The 16150-nt window shown below is 46.4% G+C and overlaps 1 protein-coding gene across 1 annotated transcript in view; it reads right to left on the bottom strand.

Moving 5' to 3' along the window:
* Positions 1-14208, bottom strand: part of EDEM2 (ER degradation enhancing alpha-mannosidase like protein 2) — a 31919-nt gene extending 17711 nt beyond the window's left edge. Inside the window, exons 1-6 of the mRNA XM_054466770.2 lie at positions 13950-14208; positions 13617-13727; positions 11769-11808; positions 9162-9267; positions 4871-4996; positions 1748-1959 (exon numbers count right to left, since the gene is read on the bottom strand). Of these exons, the coding sequence (XP_054322745.1) occupies positions 1748-1959; positions 4871-4996; positions 9162-9267; positions 11769-11808; positions 13617-13727; positions 13950-14056 (702 nt within the window). The 5' untranslated portion in view covers positions 14057-14208. The remainder of the gene's footprint in view (positions 1-1747; positions 1960-4870; positions 4997-9161; positions 9268-11768; positions 11809-13616; positions 13728-13949) is intronic.
* Positions 14209-16150: the final 1942 nt, after the last annotated feature.

Genomic DNA, 16150 nt, shown 5'->3' on the forward strand with positions numbered 1-16150 from the left:
TCCTTGTAAACACCAGTAGAGGAGGGGGAAGTGAGGCAGGGCAAGGGAGGCGGCATTTAAGGGGTATGCCATCAGGCAGGTTTCCACCGTGGGAACTGGAGTTCAATCCTGCTGGGGAGCTCAGGAATTCAGTGTAGAGCTCGAGCTTCGGAGTGATCCCACCCAAGGGGCAGGGAACTGGAATGTTTATCCACCAACTCCCATCAGTATCAGTTACTGGCTTGAGAGCTACTCATGGGTAGCATTTAATCCTGATACCCTCAGCCAAAGGTAAGCAGAGTGACTCCAGGCACCAGAGGAGACCCACAGGCAAAGAGGCGCAGGTGATAGCAGTTCGAAGACTGGCCTGTGTGCATGGAAATGGTAAGAGTTGAGAGGATATGGGCATGGCACCAACAGAATCTACTACAGTCCCACTGCTGGAGCAAAACCTGCCTGAGATGGACTAAGGGATTTACTACAGGTCTCCAGGGGGGCACCTTTATTTTTTTAAGATGAAGTCTCGCTCTTGTTGCCCAGGCTGGAGTGCAATGGCGTGATCTCGGCTCCTCGCAACCTCCGCCTCCCAGGTTCAGGCAATTCTCCTGCCTCAGCCTCCCAAGTAGCTGGGATTACAGGCATGCACCACCACGCCCGGCTAATTTTGTATTTTTTAGTAGAGATGGGGTTCTCCATGTTGGTCAGGCTGGTCTCGAACTCCCTATCTCAGGTGATCCACCCGCCTCAGTCTCCCAAAGTGCTGGAATTAACAGGCATGAGCCACTGCGCCCAGCCTTAGGGGGGGCACCTTCTTAAGGGATTTTCAAGGAGTCCTCACACAAGCTTTACTTTTCAAGCTGAATTAGCACCAGACTGCGTAAAATGTGCCTAGACCTGAACGCAGTCTTCCTAAGTCAGAGTGACTCAGCAAAGTTGGTAATAATATATTAACGTTACTGCTGAAGTAACTGAGGACCAGAGAGGTTGAGTGACTTGCTCAGGGTCACACAGTTTCGATGTAGCAAGGCCAGGGCCTGAATCCAGTTCTGACTAAATCCAGTGTTATGTCCTGGATGGCTTTGGCTCAATTACTGTTAATCTTATTGAATTATCCCATTTAGAAGCTGAAACTGACCTTAGAGATCATCTGGTCCAAAGTGTGTTCAATTTCCATGGGTTAATAGTACTGGAAGATAAAGGGAAGCTCTGGTGTTAAATAAGTTTGGGAAATGTTACATTAAACAAAGTTGAATAGATTTCTTTACTAGAGGACTTTTATTCTGCTCATGTGCATTCTGACTCTCAAAAAACGGGGGGGATATTATATATAATATTCCCCTAACTTAATTGGCCAAGACTTAATTTTTCACGCAACAGCCATTCAGTATGTCTCAGAACCGATGTCCTAAGAAACACAGCAAATACAGATAGACGCTAAAAATGAAGGCCGGACGAGCTGATGATCTGAAGTCATCAAGTGAGTCAGGGGCATGAAACATACGACCCTCTTCCTAGAAATCAGAGAATCTCAAGTGGTCAAAGCTTAATGCAGCCCCTGCTGCCTGCCAGAAATGTGCTTTCCCATTCTCCTCCCCATTCCAAGCCAAACTTGAATTGGAGGCTTGGTCTATTTTTGGTGTCCTGAGCCCAAATCCTGGACCACTCCCAAGGTCACCCTAAGTTTTCCTTGGCTTGACTGCAACTTATTGCTCAGAGCCCTGGGCCTCGTAAGCAGGGACTCAAACAGGAAGGGCAGCAGCGAACCTACCAGCCCGATATCTGACCGGCTCTCCCAGAGGCGCATCAAAGCCACTCTGGCCACATCTTCGAACACCGGGTCACCAGTGAGGCTGCTCAGGGTGGCAAATTCAACAATGAAGGTCCCAATCCCTGCCGTACAGGTGACAGGGGTCTCTCCTGGGTTCACGCCATGAAGTAAGTTCACCGTTCCATATGGCATGCCAGTGGGGGTCTGAAAGGCTGAACAATTGACAAATTATGACCCCGGACAGGAGCAGGGGGATAGGGATAGTTCTGATACACGCCCAAAGCCTGGGACCTTAGCCAGCACTTCCCTCTTTCTCTTGGGTGTCCTGCTAGAGTCTGAGCCAGAGAAAGATAAATGTCATAACTGGAGGGCCCTGAGCAGCCACCCAGCCCAGATGCTGTCAAACACTGCTCTGCACAACCCTTGGGTTCCTGCTCGTGATGAGGGGGCAGGGAGCAGGCTGTGCTCCACACACATTCGCTTTAGCTAGAGAGCTTTAGCTATTTTTATTTATTTTACACTACGCCTTCAAAGCCCAGGCAGGTAACTTATTGTGATGCAGGCAGGGTTTAAGCCACAGAAAGTGGTGGGGCTTGTGGCACAATGACAAGAGTAAGCCCCGTTCAAAGCCCTTCATAGACTTTTGGCTCACGCCTATAATCCCAGCACTTTGGGTGGCCAAGGCAGGCAGATCACTTGAGGCCAGGAGTTCGAGACCAGCCTGGCCAACATGGTGAAACCCTGTTTCTACTAAAAATACAAAAATTAGACAAGCGTGGTGGTGCACGCCTGTAATTCTGGCTATCTGGGAGTTGAGGCACGAGAACTGTTGGAACCCAAGAGGCGTGGGCTGCAGTGAGCTGAGATTGCACCACTGCACTCCAGCCTGGGCGACAGAGTGAGACCCTGTCTCAAAATAATAATAATAATAAACAAAGCCATTCATAGGCTTTAAATAAAGATCTCTGCTTTAAATAAAGAGTATAGGGGCTAAATTATTTTTAAAGGGAAGCAAAATAGGATATAAACCACTAAACCACGGATATAGTATGACCCTCGATTTATAGGTAGGGAAAACCATGCCTGTAAAGAAGTGATTCAGCCACAGGTCACACAGAGAGAGTCAAACAGAGCTGGGATGGGAACGCCTCCCCTGTGCCCACCCCTAGCCCCAGTCCAGTTCTCTGCCCGCCCCACCCAAGTGCCTTCTGGTTCAAGATGAGAACTGGACAACCAGCCAGAGGCAGAGATTTCCTCTCCGGGCCTAAAGGTCAAACAACTCCAGAGCGGCCTATGTGTCACCAAACTGTGAACAAAGGTGTCGACACTTCCAAGAACCACAGGGTCTAGCAACTCTGTCTGCCACAGATAAGAAACTTGCTATCTGGCAGGCACCAGCGGGAGAGCAAGTCACAACTAGGAAGGGCTCTAAGCAATATTTCAGAAAAAGTCAGGCTGTATTAAAAAGGAGTGACAAAATCCTGTTTCTTGACCTTTTTTTATAAAATGACCAATGACCAAAAATAATTAAATTATAAAGGAGGAGCAGCTAGGCAGAGTTTCCAGAGTTTCCTCCAGGGACGAATCACGCAGGACACAACGTCTGCAAGGAGACGCTCAAGCCATGAGCCATGAGCCATGAGTGAGACCTGAACCCAGGTCACCCACTATCCTCAGCTCTCCCTCAAAGGAAAGGCAACTGCTATGTGAGAAGGATAAAGAGGCCGGATGTGGTGGCTCACACCTGTAATCCCAACACTTTGGGAGGCCAAGGCAGGTGGATCACTTGATCCCGGGAGTTCAAGACCAGCCTGGGCAACATGGTGAAATCCCATCTCTACAAAAAAAAATTTAGCCATGCGCGGTGGCATCTGCCTGTAATCCCAGCTACTCAGGAGGCTGAGGTGGGAGAATCAACTGAGCCCAGAAGTTCAAGAGGCTGCAGTAAGCCATGATCACGCCACTGCACTCTAGCCTGGGCAACAGAACGAGACCGTGTCTCAAAAAAAAAAAAAAAAATTAAGAAAGAAAAGGGATAAATAAGTGAGATGGCCAAGAGGCTAATGGAAAGCATAGTGTGACGTGTCTGGGTGTGAACAGTCCTCAGAGCCTCCACCACACCCTGAAGGGAACACAGTGTACAGTTGATGCTACTGAGCCTGGTGTTACTGCCCCACTAGACAAAAACATGGAGGCTTGGCCTGCAGCCCTGGACACAGCTTAGCCACAAAACAAATCTCTCTCGTTTTAAAAGTATTGGAGGTTCTCTAAGCAGTTTCTCCTTCCTGACCTCATTTTAGCCTCCCCAAAACCCGATGTGGTAGGGAGGTGGAAATTATGATTCTCATTTGATAGATGGAGAAATTAAACTGTGGAGAGAGGCCAGACACAGTGGCTCATGCCTGTAATCCCAGCACTTTGGGAGGCCGAGGCAGGCAGATCACTTGAGGTCAGGAGTTTGAGACCAGCCTGATCAACATGATGAAACTTCATCTCTACTAAAAAATACAAAAATTAGCTGTGCATGGTGGCAGGCGCCTATAATCCCAGCTACTCAAAAGGCTGAGGCAAAAGAATTGCTTGAACCCAGGAGGCGGTGGTTACAGTGACCTGAGATTGCGCCACTGCACTCCAGCCTGGGCGACAGAGCAAGACTCCATCACAAACAAACAAACAGCAAACTGTGAAGAGAAAGAGTGGCTTGGTCAAGATGTTGGCTGGCAGAGCTGAGTCTAGAATCCAGGGCTGTTAATGCTCACACCAACACCCTTCCCTGGGCCCCTGTTACTCCAGCAGTGTGTGCAATAACTGTAGAACCTGGGAGGGGACAAATGGGCTCATTCAAAATAAGGGTAATGGCCTTCCCCCCACCAGCTGGCCACCTTCAACCATTCCCTGCAAACAATAATGAGGTCAACTCATCCATCCGGGTCAGGGCCCCAGCAGGCCCTTAAAATGCCCAGGACACTCCTGATTTCCATGGTGGGTGCCTGGTGGGTAGAAAGACCAAATACACCTGGTGAGAAATACCAGGAATTAATTCAGCACTGCCACTCTCATCTTCAGCAAGGGAAGCAGGACCTACTGGACTTCATCTCTGCCCCACCTCTGTGCGGGTCTTACCTGGGAGGAGTTTTCGGGCCGCCTCCTCAGCCATTCTCAGGAGAGGCCCAGAACAGGGCCATCCAGCCTCTACTTCCACCCCAGCCTTCTTGGAGAGCAGATGAGCAGACAGGAGTCCTCCTACGACTACAGATGGCACAGAAAGCAAATGGCACAGTCCAAAGGGAAAGACCGAGGGACCAAGGATCTTTCCCCTGTGCGAGTTAAATCTAAACACTCTATTGTGGGGCGCATGTTCTCAGGACCTCCTGAGGCTATTTCATGGGTAAAAACAAACAAACAAAAAACCTCACTCTATTGGGGTGGCTCACTGGGAAAGAGCTAGAGCCACCTAGCGAAAAAAGAGTCCCTTAATCCCACATATTTATATGGTGTTAAGTTTATGGGGTTTTCTTCTCTTGGTGCCTCACAGGAACAGTGGCTGTTTTTTGTAAGTCCCTATTGTGTACCAAGCACTAAGTACTACTGCCCCCTCTTCATATGAAGATACTGAGGTTCCATGAGATAAAGTGACTTGCCCCAGGTCACCCATCTAGTAGGTGGTAGGGCTGAGTATCTTTGATTCTAAAGCCCATGCTCATTCCATTTGTCACTCTCTCTGTCTCCCAGTCACATGTCATACCCGGGGGGAAGGGGTAATGGTGGTTATTACCTTTATTTAACTAATTTATCTATTTCAACTTATTATGCAATATTTAGAACTTTTTTTTTTTTTTTTTTTTTTTGAGACGGAGTCTCGCTGTGTCGCCCAGGCTGGAGTGCAGTGGCGCGATTTCGGCTCACTGCAAGCTCCACCTCCCAGGTTCACGCCATTCTCCTGCCTCAGCCTCCTGAGTAGCTGGGACTACAGGCGCTCACCACCATGCCCGGCTAATTTGTTTTGTATTTTTTTTTGTAGACACGGTGTTTCACTGTGCTAGCCAGGATGGTCTCAATCTCCTGACCTCATGATCCGCCTGTCTCAGCCTCCCAAAGTGCTGGGTTTACAGGCGTGAGCCACCACACCCGGCCTATTTAGAACTTTTAAAAAGACACAAAGGTTCTTGGAAATACAGCTAAATAGATATCCTGAGTGGCCCTCTCACTGAAAATAACTGGTGACCCTAAGCTTCAAAATTCCACTCTTCCCTGCAGAGAGGGAATAGGAGACCAAGGTCAGACCTGCCCCAAGTGGAAGTCTGATAAAAGTTCCCTATGTAGGCCAGGCATGGTGGCTCATGTCTGTAGTCCCAGCACTTTGGGAGCCGAGGTGGACAGATCACAGAAGTCAGGAGATGGAGACCATCCCGGCTAACATGGTGAAACCCTGGGAAAAGTCTGGGAACGGTGGCTCACGCCTGTAATCCCAGCACTTTGGGAGGCTGAGGCAGGTGGACTGCCTGAGCTCAGGAGTTCGTGACCAGCCTGGTAAACATGGTGAAACCCTGTCTCTATTAAAAATACAAAAAATTAGCCGGGCGTGGCGTTGTGCGCCTGTAGTCCCAGCTACTCGGGAGGCTGAGGCAGGAGAATTCCTTGAACCCAGGAGGCGGAGGTTGCAGTGAGCTAAAATCACGCCACTGCACTCCAGCCTGGGCGACAGAGCGAGACTCCAACTCAAAAAAAAAAAAAAAAAAAGAAATCTACATGTATGTACATTATCGTAAAACTGCAGAACACCAAAGGGAAAAATGATCTCGAATGCAGCCAGAATCCATGTAATAATAATTATTAATGCTGGGTGATGGGCACATCTGGTTCATTATACTATTTTCTCTACTTTTATGTTTGAAGTTTTCCATAATAAAAAGTTTTGAAAAGGAGGAGACAGCCAAAGTGAAAACCAAAACAAGATTCTCTACAAAGAAATAATAATTAAATTGACAGATTGCTTCTTAACAATAATGAAACCAGAAGATAATGGAAAAATTTTTCAACACAACAAGAGAAAGTAATCATCAACCTAGAACCATACGCCCAGCAAAAATATCACCCAAAGGCCAACCAAAGACAGTGGAATAAAGACATTTTTATATAAACAAAAGCTGGGAATGTTTACGAAGCACACACCTGCATTAAAGGAAATTCTAAAGGAAATACTTTAGAGAAAAGGTCTGAGACATGAAAAGAAAAAATAGTCAAAAAAGTGGTAAATAGGCCAGGCACAGTGGCTCACACCTGTAATTCCAGCACTTTGGGAAGCCAACGCAGGTGGATCACTCAAGATCAGGAGTTTGAGACCAGCCTGGCCAATGTGGTGAAACACCATCTCTACTAAAAATACAAAAATTAGCCTGGCGTGGTGGTACACACCTGTAATTCCAGCTACTCTGGAGGCTGAGGCAGGAGAATCGTTTAAACCCAGGAGGTGGGGGTGAGCCAAGATCGTGCCACTGCACTCCAGCCTGGGTGACAGAGTGAGACTCTATTTCAAACCAACAACAACAAAAAAGTGGTAAATATATGTGTAAATGCAAAACTTCAACAGTATAGAATAAAAATTATAATGTATGGCAGGTTTAAAACAAATAACTAAAATATGTAACTATAGCATATAGGTCAGGATGTTCTCTAAGCCAGGTTTTGCATTATTCAGGAGAAGAACAAAGATTTTCATTAAATTTAGACTTTGATAAGTTATATTTGTTAAATTTGCTTGGAAAACTATGTAAAAAGCTAGGTATTGTGCATAATTTCCATATTAGTAAGAGGAAAATGGAATGGGGGGAAAAACAATCTAAAGAAGGCATGAAAAAGGACAAAATAAAGGAACATAAAGAAGATGGCACAGGGCCGGGTGCAGTGGCTCACACCTATAATCCCAGCACTTTGGGAGGCTGAGGCGGGCTGATCACCTGAGGTCAGGAGTTTGAGACTAGCCTGGCCAACATGGTGAAACCCCATCTCTACAAAAAATACAAAAATTAGCAGGGCGTGGTGGCGGGCACCTGCAATCCCAGCTACACGGGAGGCTGAGACAGGAGAATCACTTGAACCCGGGAGGCAGAGGTTGCAGTAAGCCGAGATCGCATCACTATACTCCCGCCTGGGCGACAGAGCGAGACTCCGTCTCAAAAAAAAAAAGAAGATGGCACAGAGGGCACAATACTGTAGAAATGAGTGCAAATATATCAGTAATTACAGTAAATGTAAATGGATTAAATGTGTCAGTTAAAGACTGTCAGAATGGATAAACAAAATATAATACTCTATTTGCAAAAGATGTATCTAATCATAAAACTACAGAAAGATGGAAAGGATAGAAAAAGATACATGGGAAAAGGTCAACCAAAAGAAAGCTGGTGTCAATTATATTCATATCAGAAATGAAGGTATAAGAATGACCTTCATTCACAGATGACAAACTGGGCTCAGAAGCTGGGAGACACAGCAACAAGCACAGCCTCAAACTCAGGCCGGATTCCTAAACCAGGATTTTAGACCATGTTGTCCGTCTGCTCTCTTCTCTTTTTTAAACTTTTATGGGTCATATGTCTGGAATATAAGTTTCATTGCAGAAAACATACAAAATAATGGGGAAAAACAGAACTCTGCCATCCAGAGGTGACAGCTGTTAAGTGGTTTAGAGGTTTGATGCAAATAAGGGCTGTGGTAGCTTCACAAGAATCACTGGAAGTCTGCTAAAAATACTGATTCTAGGACCCAACACAGAGATTCCAATTCATTAGGTTTAGGGTGGAGCCTCAACATTTGAATTTTTTAAAAGGTCCCAAGTGGTTCCTATGGGCTGCCAAGTTTGGAAGATTAATGCTCTGGATTTGCACTGTCCAATACAATAATCACTAACCACATGTGACTGCTTAAATTTAATATCATTACAATTAAATGAAATTAAAAATTCAGTTCCATAGTTGTAGTAGATACATTTCAAATGCTCAATAGCTCATGTGGTTCGTGGCTACCATACTGGACAAAACACAGATATAAAACGTTTCCTATCATTGCAGAAAATTGGATTGGACAGACAATAAGTTCCAAGAAGGCAAGGATCATATCTTTCTTGTTCATAGCTGTGTGCCTAGTATCAAATACATATTAAAGAGGTGAGTAATCTGGTGTATTTCTTTCCAGTCTTTTAGTCTCCTGCTCACTTTCACATCTGAAACTGATGGGGAAATCCTGAGACTTCTCCACCTCACCCTCCAGGAGGGAAGACGAGCTCTGTCGGTCAGAGGTTTTGGCGAAGGGTCCTGGCATGGTCAGTCCTGAAAATCCTATTTACCACTTCTTGGCTTACAGAGGCAACTTCACACTCTTTTTTCTTTTAAAGGTCCTAGAGAGCAGCACTCACCTCGAATGTTGGTTTCAAACACAGAGGCGTTCACATCAATATCAAAGTCCACATTGTCCTGGAGCACTTCAACCACTCTTTGGAATTCTGAGACATTCCCCAAAATCTGGAAATAAAAAAGAGACCTGACAATGAGGCTCTTACATGCATGGAGGCAGATTCAGAGTCTGGGATCCTATGTTGACGTGGCCCTCACTAATTCCACTTAAGACCTCCAGTTTCTGTCCTAGGATTGTTGACAGCAGAAGAAAACACTGAGAGCTAGAAATCATCTAGAGACTTCATACCGAGAGACTGGTTAAGTAAATTCCTAGGTCCCAATTAAGAGTCACTATGTCGTCATTTAAATGGACACAATATAAAGAACGCAAACTACACATAGAAGTCTTAGGTTTTTTGTTTTGTTTTTTTGAGACAGAGTCTCGCTGTGTTGCCCAGGGTGGAGTGCAGTGGCGCGATCTCAGCTCACTTCAAACTCCGCCTCCCAGGCTCAAGCGATTCTCCTGCCTCAGCCCCCTGAGTAGCTGGGATTATGCACCACCATGCCCAGCTAATTTTTGTATTTTTAGTAGAGACGGGGTTTCACCATGTTGGCCAGGCTGGTCTCAAACTCCTGACCTCGTGATCCACCCGCCTTGGCCTCCGAAAGTGCTGAGATTACAGGTGTGAGCCACTGCACCTGGCCAAAAGTCTTAGTTTGACATTTGCAGTAGATATCAGTTGTCACTTTCAACCTTGTGGAAAACAGAACAGGTTGGTTGGCCCAAAACTAATTCATTCCTACTCTCTTTACCTCATGGCCTCCCACCAGAGGCTGGAAATGCAGAAGCTTTCTCAGCCTCCTTTGCTGCTGCAGTTGATTGTGTTACCCAGTGAATTCTGACCCTTGAGAGGTCTACTGGGGGCACTTCTGGGAAGGCTTCTGTTTTCTTAATACCAAGGGACAAACACAGCTAACATGGCTTTTAGTCTCTCTCTTTCTGCCTTGGACTCAGACTCTATTTCTGAAGCGATGGCAGCTATGTGAAACCATGAGGTACTAAGCATTAGAATAAAAGCCAAAACACTAACGATACTGGAATGCAAAGCTACAAAGACCCTGGTCTCTGACGACACAGTTGAGTAGCTGACCCAATGCTAGAAATTACCTCTAGACTTTCTTTTACTTGAGAAAATAAACCCTCTTTATTTAAACCGTTAGCCAAATGCAATCTCAATCTCTCTTCTTTTGATAGTAACATCTCAATTTACCCTTGAGGAATCACTCTTCCCCGGTAGTCACTCCTGTGGTTTGGGAGAGGCTGATCCCATCCCTCTAGCTGTGGAGTGGGTACTTGACCTGGACCAGTCCAAGTCTTTTTTTTTGAGACAGGGTCTTGCTCTGTTACACAGGTTGGAGTGCAGTGGTGTGATCATAGCTCATCACAGCCTCGAACTCTGGGGCTTGAGCAATGTTGGCCTCCCAAAGCGCTGGGATTACAGGCATGAGCCACCACACCTGGCCCTTTTTACCTTTCTAAGTATCAGGTTTCTTTTATATCTTTTTTTTGTTTGTCTGAGACAGGGTTTTACCCTGTTACCCAGACTGGAGTGCAGTGGTGCGATCTCGGCTCACTGCAACCTCTGCCTCCCTGACTCAAACAATCCTCCCACCTCACCCTCCTCCCTAACAGATGGAGCCACAGACATGTGCCATCATGCCTAATTTTTTATATTTTTGGTAGAGACGGGGTTTCACCATATTGCCCAGGCTGGTCTTGAACTCCTGTGCTCAAGTGATCCTCCTGCCTTGGCCTCCCAAAGTGCTGGGATTACAGGCGTGAGCCACTGCGCCCAGCCCTAAGCATCAGGTTTCTTAGCAATAAGAAGGAGTAAAGGTACTTACCTCAAGAAGTTGTTGGAAGAATTAATACATGTCTGTACTAAGCCCTACAGAAACATACTAACTAGTCACTGATATTATTTTTTTATAATTTTTTTTGAGATGAAGTTTCACTCTTGTCACCCAGGCTGTAATGCAATGGTGCAATCTCGGCTCACTGCAACCTCCGCCTCCTGGGTTCAAGCAATTCTCCTGCCTCAGCCTCTCCAGTAGCTGGGATAACAGACATGTGCCACTGCGTGGGGCTAATTTTTTGTATTTTAATAGAGACGGGGTTTCACCATATTGGCCAGGCTGGTCTCGAACCCCTGACCTCAGGTGATCTGCCTGCCTCGGCCTTCCAAAGTGCTGGGATTACAGGTGTGAGCCACCGTGCTCAGCCTGATATCCTTTCATTATCATTGAACATGGCCCCTAGAATGTAAGCCTCTGAAACAGGAGATGTCAAAGTCTCTGTATCCCCCAGAGAGCTATGCAAGCCTATCACAATTCTCTGTACATAACAGATCCTCTATAAATGTTTGCTAAATAAATGAATCTGCATAAGTTGTAGTTCGTTTTTCCCTATCTAGCTAGGCAACCACAGCCGGACGTTTCAGAATCATGAGATGCAAATAAAAGGCCTAGGAGAGGAATTCATTTTTCACCCACAGTCACGCTGCCAAAAGAGGAAGGATGTTGGTTATGTAACAGTGGAAAGGAAAAGAAACAGATGAGATACTTACCAGCAAGGTGTCCAGTGCATCAATTAGAGTCAGAGAAAAACTGCAAAAGGACAGAAATCCCAGCCGCTTAGTAAGAAAATCAAATACCAGATATTATGGCTGCCCTAGATCTGATCCCCCTAAAACTAAATGAGGCAAAGTAATGCCTCTGCCTGTCCCACTTACAGTCACAACAGAGAAATCACAGTGAAAATCGCAGGGATCCTCTGACCCACTTAATGCACCTGGGAGGGTTGGCTGATGTAGCTCAATTGTAATTAAATACATCACCTATAGTCTGGCATTCTCCTCTACCATTGGGAGGCAGTATAAGATTGTAGCTTAAAGCACAGGCCTTTTACCAATTTTCACGTCTAGGAATTTACCTCACAGTGAACAGCTGAGAGTGTTCATGGCAGTATTGCTTAGAACAGCAAGAGGCTGGAAAGAACCCAACTGTCCACCCATTAATGGGTGATTAAACTGTGTTATAAACAGTGCAAAACTATGAAGTTATCAAAAAGATTGTTATCAAGACTTCTATGTGCTGATGGAAAGACATTCGAATTGTTTTTAATGAAAAAGACAGGGTGGTTTACTATGTTTCCATCTATGCTTCAAAAAGACATACTGACAGAAAGCAGATCAGCAATTGTTAGGGTCAGTGGTGGTGCAGGGATGAACTATAAAGGGCCACAAGGGAACTTTTTAAAGTGACAGAAGTGTTTCATATCTTGACTGTGATGGTTGTCACTTCAAACGAGTGTAGGCTGGGCACGGTGGCTCATGCCTGTAATCCCCCAGCACTTTGAGAGGCCGAGGTGGGTGGATCACCCGAGGTCAGGAGTTCAAGACCAGCCTGGCCAAATGGCAAAACCCCTTCTCCACAAAAAAATTAGCTGGGTGTGGTGGTGGGTTCCTGTAATCCCAACTACTTGGGAGGCTGAGGCAGGAGAATCGCTTGAAGCCAGGAGGCAGAAGTTGTAGTGAGCCAAGATCACACCATTGCACTCCAGCCTGGGTAACAAGAGCGAAACTCCATCTCAAAAAAAAAAAAAAAAAAAGTGTATTTTATTATATGCAAATTACGCCTTTAAGAGGTTCATTTTAAAAAGATACACATACACACATCTATATATATATATATAATGGTATTAACCAAGAATATTTCTGGAGAGATACAAAGGAAAGTTAATAGTTGGAATTCTAGGGTATGGAAGATATTTATTGTATATAATTTTTTACCACTCGAATTTGCCATTTGCATTTACTTTGTTTCAACTTAAAAAAATAAAAACCATCACAAGTTTTGAGTTTACTTAATTTCTCCCGACCTTAGCACATTCGTGTGTAAAACAGGGATAATGGCACCTAACTCGGGGTATTAAGATACTGAGCTGAGATCTGAATGACAAGCAGCAGCCAGTGATGGGAGGAAAACGGGGAGAGTGTATTTCAGGCACAGGGAACACCAACTACAAAGACTTAAGTTTTAGAAGTGTCACACTCCTTCCTGGATCTGAATGCCCACCTACACAATGAAAGCGCTGGGTTTTCTAATTCTTGGAGCCCTTCCACGGTATCTTGTTACTCCAGAAATTGCCTATGTCCCCACAGCTGATGCCTGTTACTGCTGGGGCTGAGCCCAGCGATCCAGCCCACCCGGCTAATCCAGGACTTTTTTTCACTGCGAGAGGCTAAGTGGATCCTGGAGGTGATAGCAAGAATTGGGGGAAGCGCGGCTCTAGCTCAGCTGGGAGCTTTCTGGTGCCGGTGAGGAGACCATGAAGCCACCAGCCCCAGCTGACCCGCCCGCCTAGGCCCAGAGAGTCAGACCCTGGCCGCCCTTTGCCCCTCCGCTCGCACTACCTGCCCCAGGTGTCGTGCCCGTCACAGGTGAGAGGTCGCAGCTCATCGAAGGGAAAGGCATTCTCCAGGTAGCTGTCGTAGGCGTGGTAGAACATGGCCTTGACTCGCTCCCTGGGCGGGGGACGAGAAATCAGGCATGGGGCAAGAACACAAAAACAAGCAGGGGAAGAACAAGATACAGGGCGGAAAGTGGGAATCACTAGCTGATTTCTGCCTGGGACCTAGCGGCTGGGTCGGAGCAAGTCGGGGTCTGGGATGGACGGAAAGGGAAAGGACCCGGTTCGCGCTTCCCATTCCCCAACTGCGAACGGGCGGGAACCTGGCCTCCTTCACCTGTAGTGGGCGGGATCTGGCGCGGAGCCGTCGGGACCTGGCGCACCATGGTGCAGAGGCAGCAGCGCGCACAGGAGGCCGAGCGGGATGAGCAGCCGGAAAGGCATAGAGCTCACGTCCTCTCAGCGCCCCCGCAGCAGCAGCAGCCACTGCAACCAGCTCATCCTGGGAGCTGCTGCGGGTTCTTCCGGGGATCCGCGCCACTGCGCCTGCGCGCTGGGAAATCAGCCTCTCACTTCCGGACTACAAGCCCCGGAATGCAATGGGCAGCTAAACGCGGCCGAAGAGCAACTTGGGATATACGGTTTCGGAAACACTAATCAACGTGTCTTAAAGACAGTGGCTGTTGTTACTACTGTTATTAATTAATGTTTTAATAATAGCAGCTAGCATATACTGAGCACTTGTTGTGTACTAGTACTGTACGGAGCATTTAAAATGCATTCTCTCATTCATTTTTTTCAACAACCTTATTAAGCATGAAGGCAGGGTAAGCATGAGAAATGTTCAGCCTTTACCATTATTATCTAGCAGGACCAGCCGCAGACAAAACTCCTCAGACACCGGGTTAAAGAAGGAAGGAGCTTTATTCAGCCGGGAGCGTCCGCTGACTCACGTCTCAAAAACCGAGCTTCCCGAGTGAGCAATTCCTGTCCCTTTTAAGAGCTTACAACTCTAAGGGGGTCCGCGTGAGAGGGTCGTGATTGATTGAGCAAGCAGCGGGTATGTGACTGGAGGCTGCATGCACCGGTAATCAGAACGGAACAGAACAGGACAGGGATTTTCACAGTGTTTTTCCATACAATGTCTGGAATCTATAGATAATATAACCGGTTAGGTCAGGGGTAGATCTTTAATTACCAGGCCTGGAATACAGCGCCGGGCTGTCTGACTACTGATTTCACTTCTGTCTTTCCTTTAACTCCTACTTTTTCTTTGAGGCAGAAATTGGGCATAAGACAATATGAGGGGTGGTCTGCTCCCTTATTTAGGGATATTGAGTTTCCCAAACCAGTTACTTATTGATTGTATAAGATACAACTCACATTTATTTGTCCAAAACTTACACTCTTTTTTTTCTAAACCTCTTGCATTTTCTGATGCTGTCACTCTTGAGGTTTCCTGAAATACCGTCAGTTCTAGGAATTCATGACATTTCTCTCCTCCCAATTTGAGATGTGGTTACACAATCATGGTCCCTTCAGTCTCCATCTCAAACCGGAAGCTTACCCCTATCAGCCCTGTAGAATGTCTTAGGTTAAGAATGAATACCCTGGTCGGGCGCGGTGGCTCACGCCTGTAATCCCAACACTTTGGGAGGCCAAGGTGGGTGGATCACCTGAGGTTAAGAGATAGAGACCAGCCTGGCCAACATGGTGAAACCCCGTCTTTACTAAAAATACAACAATTAGCCAGGGGTGGTGGCGGGTGCCTGTAATCCCAGCTACTCGGGAGGCTGCAGCCGGAGAATTGCTTGAAACCGGAAGGCGGAGGTTGCAGTGAGCCAGGATCGCGCCACTGCACTCCAGCCCGGGCAAAAGAGCAAAACTCCATATAAAAAAAAAAAAAAGATGAATGACTACGCAGGGGCACTATAGCTTTCAGGAGGTTTGTGATCCATTTCTCCATTTCCCTTATTCCCAAGTTTCTAAAATTTGGTCAGCACCTTAGACCATAGCAACACCCATGACTTTGGTCAGTGTGACATGTGATAGAACCAACCCTGGATTTGAAGTCAGATCTAGGATCCAGTTAATTACAACTCTGTCACTCATCTATAACCTGTGTTTGTGACCCTCTCCTTCTCTGGGGCTAGCATCCTTGTCTATAAATAATGAGGAGTTTGAACAAATGGATCTTTGAGATCCTTTTCGGTCGAGCTTTCTATGATTCTAGGATTGGCTATCTCCTATTTGCTGAAAAAGTCAGATGGAAGTGGTAGCTCAGTTTGTTGAGCCGGCGTGCAGCCAGGTTTGGTCTCCTTTGGTCCCACATCCCTGAGAACATCCCCCAAGTAAGTGTCTCAAAATGCTATCCGTTGATAGAATTAAATCCCTGACAACCCAGAGAGATTGAGGTGATACAGCCTAGAGGCTAAAAGTATGGGCTTTATATTAGGGCAGACCTGAGTTGGAGTACTAGCTTCATCACCTGTTAGGATGTGACGCTGCCAGTTTTTCTCTGAGCCTCAGTTACCTCAT

Source organism: Pongo pygmaeus, chromosome 21 (genome assembly GCF_028885625.2).
Source record: "Pongo pygmaeus isolate AG05252 chromosome 21, NHGRI_mPonPyg2-v2.0_pri, whole genome shotgun sequence".
In the NCBI taxonomy this organism is placed as follows: domain Eukaryota; kingdom Metazoa; phylum Chordata; class Mammalia; order Primates; family Hominidae; genus Pongo; species Pongo pygmaeus.